General features: G+C 30.8%; 1 protein-coding gene across 1 annotated transcript; it reads left to right on the top strand.

Annotated features, from left to right (window-relative positions):
• The first annotated feature begins 4,159 nt into the window (after window positions 1-4,159).
• Window positions 4,160-12,033, top strand: LOC134725652 (sphingomyelin synthase-related protein 1-like). The gene is made up of 5 exons (XM_063589642.1): window positions 4,160-4,272; window positions 5,460-6,123; window positions 6,847-6,964; window positions 7,280-7,430; window positions 7,776-12,033. The coding sequence occupies exons 2-5, from the start codon at window positions 5,462-5,464 to the stop codon at window positions 8,132-8,134; spliced, it is 1,290 nt and encodes a 429-aa protein (XP_063445712.1). The 5' UTR covers window positions 4,160-4,272; window positions 5,460-5,461; the 3' UTR covers window positions 8,135-12,033.

Consider the following 12,033-nt stretch of genomic DNA (forward strand, 5'->3'; position numbering starts at 1 on the left):
TAACCAAAATATCTTTTCATTTATATAAAATCTTAATTATGGTATAACAACTAGGAGCCTGTTTGACTTGATATTATGCACGCTTAATACTTTGTTTTGGGAACCAGTATTAGAATTAAACATACATTAAGTATACTGATCCCGTAAACATACCCCAAAGAACATGTTCACACCGATTCTCGAGTTGATATCAGTTATTTCCTTTCCTATAAAAAAAAATTAAAATTAAAATTCCCTTACCAAACTACAAATCAAAAGTTCATACACATAAAACGAATGTCCGAATAATCGTCGTCACCACATTTTTGACTTGGTAAATGCATTTTTTTGTGTCACGAGAAAATGGCGAATTAAACCTTGCTCAAACATGCCTTAATTCATTATTCTTACTCATTTCGTTTTTCTTTGATTTTACAGTAGGGGGCTGTTTTCTTCTTCTTTTGGTACAGCAACCATCAACGTACCGTGATGTTTATTTTCCGGCGCATGCCTGGTAAATGTTTCTAAATAAATTGATAATGGATATTTTTTTGGTCAAAACTTTGATTAACAAATGATTTCTTGTTTAAAGTTGTTTTTGGTCATATATTTTCGTATTTTCATTTTTTTCTTTGTTTTTAATTTATTCATTTTTTTTTATTTAGTTTTAAATATTACATTTTGTATTAAATTTTTTTAGGTATAAGATATAAAAACAAGAGTATCCGTTTATTTCAAATGAGGGTAGGTATCAAGGAGCACATCGTGAGTGAGTGCTGCATTGTAAGTTGAGGTTTTCTATAGTTGTGTTTTTAGTGATTTCAAAGGATAATTATATCCCCGCTTTCAAAAAAGGGGGGTATACTGTTTTACCTCTGTCCGTCCGTCCGTCCGTCCGTCCGTCCGTCAGTCCGTCCCATGAAACTTTCGTCACATTTTTCTCAGGAACTACACATCCAACCTTTCTGTAATTTGGTATCAACATTTATATATTATGTCAGCCATACCGTGTGATGCGTTTTCAGATTCATCATTCATCGACTTCCTGTTTACCGAACACTAGTATGATTTTACACAATATATAGCCAAGTTGAAAATTTTCGTCACATTTTTCTCAGGAACTACAATACAAGGATTTCTGAAATTTGGTTTCAGGATTTATATAAGTCAGCTATACCGTGTGATGCGTTTTCAGATTCATCACTCGACAGCTTCCTGTTTACCGAACACTTGCATATTATTACACTATTAATATTATCCACTTGCGGCGGGGGTATCAACAGTGAGCAGTAGCTCGCAGTTTCACTTGTTTGTTCCAGTCTTTCATAGCTGACTATGTGGTATGGGCTTTATTCATTGTTGACGGCCGTACAGTGACCTATATTTGTTAATGCTTGTGTCATTTTGGTCTTTTGTGGATAGTTGCCTCATTGGCAATCATACCACATCTTCTTTTTTATATTTGATGGTTTGACAGAAAAAATAAAAATTATAGCTGTCTTTATTGCATCGAATTTGTCTGTAAGATCAGTCTACATTGGTGGATCTCGTAGTAGACTGGCTCTCTTGTACTACGTTATGCGATGGAATGGCTATATATAAATATTTTGAATTACAATTTTGTGGAAAATTATAAGCCTTGTTCGTAATCGTCGTTCTTGTAAGGTTTGTCATTTTATGGTGTTTAGCATCTCAGACACACTGCTTGTATTGTGATTTGTTGCACTCGTACCTTGCCGCCCGTCTCTGTACTTTTTCTAGTGATTTTATATTTTCGTTTGTAAATGGGTCCCATACAATACAATAGTATTCTAACTTTGGTCTTATAAGTGTTTGGTACGCTCCTTCTTTAATTGTTTGCGATTGGACTTTGAGGTTTCTACTGATGAAATCTAAGGATTGATTTGCTTTTGCGGTGGTTTGTTGGATGTGGGTGTTCCATTTTAGGTATGTTGAGATGGTGATGTCTAGGTATTTTGCATGTTTACCGATTCTAAAATGTGTCCATACATGTTATAATAAAAGTGGATGGGATTTCTTTTTGTTGTTATATTCATTATGTTACACTTGTCTCAGCGGATGAAAAGACGTAAGCCAATCTTTTCCCCATTGTATGGCAGCTGTCTAGGTCTTCCTGAAGCTTCAGGCAGTTGTTTTTGAGTTTTAATTTGTAGGTAGATTATACAGTTAGTGTCATTTGCGAAGAGTATGATTTTCTATGTTGGATGTAATGTGGGAGGTCATTTATGTATATTATAAAAAGTATTGGTCCTATACAGCTACTTTTGCATAGGTACTTAAAAATTTGCAGTACTGGAAGTTTACTTGCAATATTTAGTACGTTGTTTGACTTTAAAATGGTTGTAATATTGAGGTACTTGTATTTTCTAGTTTAAGTATCTTTAATAATGTACATATATTATTACATCTGTAAGTAAATTATTTAGTTCAAAACCCTATGTATTCATTTTACTAAACCGTCGAACACAATATCGAGTTGAAACTTGGACTTGACTCTCTGTATACATACTTCGAAGACTCCGAGACAGCCAATGAGAAATGAAAGGATAACAGCAGTAATGATGCCAAATATCAAATTGGTTCCAATACATTTTCAAATCATACATTCTGCTAAAAAAATAATTTCTTTCTATTTGAACATGAAAATAATAGAAAGCAACACCTTGGAACAGTATATCTAACAATATATATGTTCCTGGTTACACATATTCTATGCATAATAATTACAATGATAAACAGAAGACATACAACAAACCAAATAGACACAATTGAACATAGTTTGGTAGTGTACATTGTAGCCGGAATGTGATTGCAAGACAAAGGCTGATTGGCCAGAGAAAACATGCAATGTAAGGTGTCTGTTGTTTATCTTTGTCAGTTTTATGACAATAAAGGAGTCCAGAGGTTCCCGAGCTGTTATCTGCCATACTGAGTATTTGTTTTTTTTTATTAATCAGGTTTCTTTTAATCATAGTTTTAGTATTATCATATTGGTTTGTTCCAATGATAATTTGATTATATCAAAGTAAAATTGTGTTTTAACAAAACTGTTAAGTCTTTTATGTTACTTATATCTTTTTCGTTTTTTATTATCTTGAGCTTACTGCAAGGACGGCAGAAACTGCGTTTGAGTTCTGTTTTAAAGACAATACTATGATTTTGAGATAAAGCTAACAAACAATTATTCTTTTGATTCTGGTTTGTCAAGTATCAGTGAATGGATTTTGAAGGTAGGAATGCAATATTCCCTTTATTGATTTATCCGTCAAATCATTTAAACTTTGATATTTCCAATCATGAAAAAGTGGAAACAAGAAGACGAATTCGAGAATGCGATATAGGGCGAAAGGCATGTGTTAACCATAAATTCAATAATCACCAAAAGTGATCAGATGATTTAAAATTAGGCACTGGCTACGGTTACACGGAAATGTAACAATAATAAAAATATTATTGTTACATTGGAGACTAAATGCCGGAATGCATGGTTGGACAAGAACCTGTTTAATTACGAATGTAACAATAATTATTGAGGCTACGGTTACATTGCGTTATTGTTACATGAAAAACAGCAATGTACGATGGGTAAAGTAATATGTACTAAATAATAAAAGTTGTAGACATTTATTTTATATTTACAATACATAAATTTATTACATACAAGAAACCAAATGACATAAAAATTAACGAGCAAAATTTCACTTAGACTTTTTCGCTTAGGATTATGAAATCTTCAGGCGACTGTGGAAGAACACAGTTTGTCATGATAACTTTATTACAAGGCACAGTAAATGTGCTTTGTCACGGTTTTTATTTGCGGGTTCTTTAATATGTATAAACCCAGAGACATATAATACAATTATTGTATGTCTCTGATAAACCTTAGTATAGAAATTGCATAAGAAACGGCATAAAAAAAAATGCACGAAAGTCTAAAAAGTACATGACTGTGGTGGAAAACCTGCCATTCTTAATTTTTTTCTTATGGTCATCAAATTTTCAGTTATGACTACATGGAATTTTTTAGGTAGTGTTATGTTGTTTTACAATACATATATTTCCGTTCTGATGATGTAAAATTGATAGCCGAGTTCTGTTATCAAACTCAATTTGGGTCAGAGCACGGATTTTGAAGTATTTAATTTATATTTTAAGAAAGAGAAGATAACTCCAAAAGTCCAGAAATAGGGTCCGAGGTCCATGCCTTGTTGCCAATGCTTGTTCTAAGTAAAATTGCAAAACATCAATAGTTCAAAGAAGTTTAAGATCAAGGTTAACATCTGTATAAATATAATTACAATCCCTCATCAAATGATCAGATTCATGAGTCATGAGATACATGCATTAAAATTTCTCAAATGGGAGTTGGAGAGGACCATAAGTTGGCACAGACTTAGTCCAAAAATTATGATGTCTGGCATATTTTTGTAGGAATGTATCCCAGAAAGAAAAAAAATTAGCCTTGCCAGACGTCATAATTATTTGGACAAGCATAGACTTGGCTGCGGAACTGTAGCTCTTAGGTCCTTATGTAATTTTTTGTCACAGGCAAGCCAAAAATAGAATGCATTAAAGTTTAGTTGAGTATTAATATACATGTATATCAAAGAGAACCAATCCGATGTAAATCATGCTAATCAAAACTATTCTGTGTATAATTACTTATCAAAACTATTCTGCATATGTATTACTAATCATAACTATTCTGTATACTTATTACTTATCATAACTATTCTGTATACTTATTACTTATCAAAACTATTCTGCATACTTATTTACTAATCAAAACTATTCTGCATACTTATTACTTATCAAAAATATTCTGTATACTTATTATTCATCAAAACTATTCTGCATACGTATTACTTATCAAAACTATTCTGCATACTGTATTACATATTACTTATCAAAACTATTCTGCATACTTATGACTTATCAAAACTATTCTGCATACTTATTGCTTATCAAAAATATACTTATACCATACACATTATCATGGTTATATTATAATTAGATTTAGAGACTCATAACCTTTTATATACTATTTAATGATGCAGCTTAGCTTCAGTAGGCCTATTTTAATTAACATTATTATAAATGAAGTTGTTTATTTTTTTTATTTATACCAATTCAAGGGGACATACAATGTATAAGAATCAGAAGATGATTACCATTTATACATCTCTCCACATAGGATAAAATGACATAGAAATAAACCGCTATAGGTTGCAGTATGGCCTTCAACAATGACCAAAACCAATATGATCAACTTTAACATGCCCTTATGAAATGACAAAATTTGCAATGCCTTAATACTTTAAACCTGAGGATTTTATTATAAAGAAAAAATCCTATGCAAATCAAGCATGTAAAAAAAAAATTCCATGTAGGAAAGGGTTAAACTTCTATTATTACCCACTTCTAAGAAAGTCGTTTTACCATATTTATATCTGTTGTAGTGATGGTTGATCCTGTTACATGGAATTGTAAACAAGTTGGTCAGTGGTTGAAAGAAAATGGTTTTGAAAAATACAAGAAGTTACTCTGTGATGAGCATAAGATCAATGGTGAAGCATTACTGGTTCTGACAGAAAATGACTTGAAACAGCCACCATTACAGTTGACGGTTTTAGGAGATATTAAGCGGTTAATGCTTATCATTAGAAAAGTACAATTGCAGAGTAATGGTAACCAAAGCCCTCAACCAAATGGGTCCAGAACATTCCAGAAAACACCAACACCTCTCTCAAGGTCATACCAACAGTCATCATCTTCACCAAACTATGAACGCTTGGATAGCAGTGAATCCTTGGAAGACAATGATTATGTTGACTTAAATGAAATTTCACAACAGTTGAGACAAGGCCATTTCTCCAAAAATTTGGACCCAGAGCTATGGAAGACTGCTTTAAGTTTCGTTTATGTATTTACAGTTTTCTTAATGACTTCCTTTGTAATGGTTATAGTCCATGATAGGGTACCAGATACAGAGAAATATCCTCCATTGCCAGATATATTCTTAGATAATGTACCCTATATATCATGGGCATTTAAAGCATGTGAACTTATTGCATTAGGACTAGGATTAACATGGATTGTTTTATTATTCTTTCATAAACACAGGTTTGTAAAAAAAAATATGATAGATTTTGGTAAAGACAAAAGTTTATGTAGTATACATGTAGAAGTCTTTCCTAAACAAATGGCAATTAAACACAAACCAAATTGTATTAATTTTATTCTATAGAAAAAACTCATCAAAGATACTTAGTAGACATAAAAGTTTGTACTCCAGATCAGCTTTTCATCTTAAAAAGACTCATGAATATATAGTATGCAAATTAAAAAAGTTCTAAAGCCAAATCAAATAATATGAAGTTGAGTAAAGAACCAACTAAGTTACCTTTTTTATTGATGGTCTGAGTGTGTGTAGACATATAGAGCTTTTCATACAGTCTTTAACAATGAGAATTCCCCATTCTGTCCGACAGTCTGCAAACATTGTGATAAATTCAGCTATCACAATCTATTATTTGAAACATACACTTCATTTTGAATAGAAGAAAGAAGAAGAGAATGATGAAATTCTTGACTTGGGACAGGTACATGTACATTAGCATTGCTACATGTACATTTTAGTGGTGGTTAGACAAGTTGTCTTTATCAATACAGCAATAAAAAAAAAATCTTTCAATAATAATGTATCAAAGAATTTACACAATGAGATCCAAAGTATGTTGGAAAAACTTCCTCTTTCCACTCAAGTTAAAAAAAAATCCTTTCAATGATTTAGTACATTTGTTTGTTTTTAAAGTTTATATTATTAAGAAAACTGTTGTTTTACAGATTTATATTAATGAGAAGAATGTTTTCCATGATAGGAACCATTTTTATACTACGTTGTATTTGTATGTTGATTACATCATTGTCTGTACCAGGTGCACATCTGAAATGTGAAGGAAAGGTATGTTGCTATGGTAACAGAGATATATTAACCAATGATAACAAAACATTTCAATGAAGAAAAGTCTTGAGTAAATACATTTAGAACCTCACCGAAAACCCATACCTGCCAACTGTCACTATTTGCTTGGGATTCCCCCATGAAGGCTCCTAAATAGAAATTTTGAAAGAGCAATTTTGTAAACAATCTTAAACAAAACAGTTAATTTTATGAATGCTATAGGCTATTAATAGTATGAACATTGTTAGTCATGTTAACTGCAAGGAGATAATATGCTGGCTATGAGTGTTATTATTTATGTTCTATTCATTTAAGCTTTATGGAGATATATGGACCAAACTACGTAGAACGTTTGAAATCTGGACAGGACTAGGTATGACACTGTCAGGTGTTAGGACATGTGGAGATTATATGTTCAGTGGACATACAGTTTTTGTTACTATGCTCAATTTTCTCATAACTGAATGTAAGTTATCATTATATTGTTGGTTTATTGGTGTAATAATTTACAGGTTGAGTTTGTGTTGTTATGGATGAACTATTTTAAAAGTTGATTATAAACTCATAAATTATGGCAATGCTTTTATTATTGGGGAAAATGCGACAGCCTTATAATCACAATAATTTAAACTCACATTTTGAAATTTTTTATATGAAAAAAACTGGCTTTTTCTCAGTATCCCAAAAATTGAAATAGCATTTAAGTCTAAAATGACAATTTCGCAATAGTAAATGCATGCAATAATTTCTGAATTGACAGTATCATTGAATGACAATACACTATTTAATATATTGCCTTTCTGTTTTTCAGACACACCAAGAAAGATGTATTATCTCCATACTTCAGCATGGGTAGCCAACATGTTTGCACTATTCTTCATTCTAGCAGCCCATGAGCATTACTCCATAGATGTTTTCGTAGCTTTCTACATCACGTCCCGTATGTTTCTATATTACCACACTCTTGCCAATAACCGTTCACTTATGTTACGTGATAAAAAGAGAACACGTATCTGGTTTCCTTTATTCACGTTCTTTGAGTCTAGATGTGATGGTATTGTACCTAATGAGTTTGAATGGCCGCTGCCTAGTTGGGAACAAGTTAAACACATGTTTATTGGATTGAAATCAGACATTGCAGCCAGTTCTAAGAACAAAAAGAAGCTGTGAATAAAGAAGATTTAATATAAGTGAAATGTCAATTTCATTTATATATTAAGCTAGTCTTATGCTAAGTTATACTGACATAAATATTTGTAATTTTGACATCACACTTATTTTGTTTCTCCACTAAGTTTTAGAATCAGGTTATTGTATATTTTTTTTTTCTGATTTTAGTTGTAGTTGATTTTGAATGTTAGATGTGAGAAAAAGATAAACTTGAATTATCCTGGGTACGTCTCAGTAATAATGTTACTAGACAGTACTGTTGATATCTAAACAAATTTGGTCATTTTTGTTTTCGTAAATTTTGATATATATATTGATTTCACAACTACATACTTTCCACCATTATCAGTAGTTTATTTTTTGTTAAGATCTTTTACTGACTTATTCTTGTATTACCTATGCCTTAAGATCAAAGGGGTATATTATTTACATAGTTCTTACAATAGGACATCTGTGCTTTACAGTGAACTTAGCACATTGGCCTGATTACGGAGGATCTACAATATTTGAGAATTAAGGAACAGTTGAGTTTGTGTTTTTGTTGTTTTGTAAAAGTTTGCTTACAAAACTTTTAGAATATTCATACTTCGCTAAATATTTGAATTCATGGTGAACGTTAACCCATGAAATCTACGAAAATATGTCTCCCACAACTTAATATGGAATCCAGAGAAGTCCTATGCTTTTTCCCTAAGTAATTCTTGGGTCCTGTTTAACTTCATGACAGAAATTATAGACACTGTTTAGAATGGCATATCTTAATAAATGTCTTGTTTCAAGTGATGGGTATAAAATAAAAGTCTGTTAAATTGTACATTGTGCATGACTATGTAAGTATTAGTAATGGATCTGTGATAATTTTTGTATGTGATATTAATTGTATCTTAAGGGATAATGTATGGCTTATGTCACTGGAGTATAAAAATACAGGGAAAAAAATATAATTTAGCCACAACTATATTTACCAAAGAAAGTACAAAAATTCAAGATTGTCTTTACATTGTATATATTGAAAATGCTAGTTCCTATGTTTGTATTACTGTGAATATGACTGAGGGTAACATATTAGCCCTTGTGCCTCTATTGTGTTCCTTCTGGTAATGATTCTATTGCCTTTCCTCATGAAGCAGGATGATTATACCGTAAATCCTCAACAATTTGTATAGTATACCATGACCTGTAATTACTAATTAGATAACCTTCCATAGGAAAACCTGAATTACTTTATTAGAATTTTTAATATAGTCAAAAACGTTACCGATCAAGTATAGGTTTCATTCTTATTAAGGTGGTACCAAACACCTGAACTAAAATTAATTTGGCTCGTTTAATTTTCTTAAAATTTTGACAAAGTATTTACTTTGAACTTTTGACAAAAATATAAAAATTTCAAAAAAATTGAACCAACCGTTTAATCAGAAAATTTACACTGGTTATATAGCAGTTTCACAAAAAATTATTTTGATCATTGAGAAGCTTAATATTCCCTTAACAACACAACGTCATTAAAACGTTCTGCTGATTTTACAGAGTTATCTCCCTGTAGTGTTACGTACCACCTTAAATGATTTTTGCTAACTTGGGTCCTTAGGTCATAGATAATAATTTTAACAAAAGATGCCTCAGGGATTAGGTTTGGCCATATCTGCATCTTTAAATCTTTAAACCTAAACTTTAACTTGAAACATGACCCGTGATTTTGCCTTGTATAAACAGGTTGACAAGAAAACATATTACATTACACTTTATGGGGGAGCTATACCTCACATTCCTTCCGAGCACCTTCATTTATTTCGGAACTCTTTCAAATGAGTTTAAAAATCAGAAAAATATAGAATTCAGGACCATGTTTACAGGAGGAATGTAAAAAAAAATTCTAGACTCCATGATAGTTCATTCATTTAATACCAGATCCTCCTCAAATTGTGATGAAGGTTTTTAAAAAAAATGTTTAAAAAAAAATCTAATATGAGGGACCATTACTTGCAAGGTTAATTTGTACAAATATTCAATGATATGTCTTCTTATTGGTATACTACCTGTATTTTAGATCACCTGGCCCTATAACTATCATTTGTAGTCATCAGTCATAGCCTGTCAACCAACATGGCCACTAAGGCTGAAAATAGAACATACGGGTAAAATGCAAGTACATGTATTGTCTTTTATCTTGAAAACCAAAACCATTTTGGGTTATTTCCATATTTTTTTGTTTGTGAGTTTTCACACCAAAGGTTCTTTCATGTTATATACTGGTAATGATTTATGATATTGTAATTGTTGTTGTTCTTGACTATATATGATAAAAAATCTTTTTTCCCCTTCATTGACTGTCTAAGAAATTGTTATTGATGTTAAAAAGTGAACAAAACACTTACCTATATTCATATGCAATGTATATAAATATTATTTTAACCTATGCATTTCTAGATGCTTAACTTTTTATATCTATATTACTATATTTTTTTACTCTTGTTTTGCTACATGTAGTTGATAAAAAAAAGTTATGATGTGCTATTGCTAATATGTTATTTTTACTTATAATTATTTCTAATTATGTGATTATGTAAAATAATATTTGTAAAGTTAATAAGATGGAATGTTTACAAGACTGTTCCAGTGGTCTATCAACTGTTAGTGTTTTACAAAATTAGGAAATTAGGTTCTTACTATTTTTCTGTTGCCATAGAAAACTTGTATAATTTATGTAAAAATGTGATTTATAGTTTCTGTTTATACAATTATTTGTAACATGACATCAATATATAATTTTCCAGTTAATCTGTGTGCAGATTGTATATTGAATGTTTAAGGTAGAAAATGCTATTCTTTGGAACAAGGGAGATAATTATGCAAACACAAGGGAGATAATATGAATGTATATTCTGAAATGTACTCATTTTTACTGAAATTGATGATTTCTCTTTTGGCTACCATCTGATATTTATGTGAATTTTATTTCTAAATGACCTACAAAAATAGGCATTGACTATAAAGAGATAAGAACCTTTATTGTTTGAATTCCATAGAACTATATAAGATTTGAGGTAATACCGAAGGAAAATTGGCACAAATGGAACTTAATTCTAATCAAGAAAAACATGATTTTAACATATCAACACAAAGTATTTTCCCAACGCAATGTCATAACAAAGAAAAATTAAATCTGGCTTTTGAATGTACCTCCAAAACTTCAAATTGTCTCAATTTTGACTGAATGCTGTGGTTGGAATAGACAGGATCAAGTTGTTAATGAATTATGGACAATTGAATATAATGTATTTCCATAAATTATTACTTTTTGAATAGGAGCAATAGATTAATTAGGGTTTCTTGCTGTAAAGAGTTATCAAGAATACTATCATGTGATCAAGAGTACAGTCATTTGATCATCAATACAATCATGTGACCAAACATACAATCATGTGACCAAACATACAATCATGTGACAAATAGTACAATTATATAATCATGTTGGTATTAGACCAAATAATTATATCGATTAAATTCATTCAATAGTATTTTATTACAGGATGTATTAAATATGTTTTATAAATAGTCATTAAATTAAAAAGGTAAATTGGAAATGAGCAGATCAAGAGTACTGTTCACAGTTTCACATCAGATATACATTTCTGTATTTGACAAATATCTATTTTTAACAAACACATTATTAGTGCTTGTATAGATATACTCGTGGAATTAATTTGCAAGGTTTAGTTTGTGGACTCTTTTTCTCCTAATCAGTTTTACCATTATGTGCCATACAATTTATTGTTAAAAAAACAGGTGTAATAGTTTACATGGATTTAAAAGCACTTTGAAATTATATTTATTTTATTATGGTATGTGTGTATGAAAGACGGCCAATCAAAGCTATAAATAAAGATATTGCTTGA

The sequence above is a fragment of the Mytilus trossulus genome, chromosome 7, assembly GCF_036588685.1.
Source record: "Mytilus trossulus isolate FHL-02 chromosome 7, PNRI_Mtr1.1.1.hap1, whole genome shotgun sequence".
Lineage (NCBI taxonomy): Eukaryota > Metazoa > Mollusca > Bivalvia > Mytilida > Mytilidae > Mytilus > Mytilus trossulus.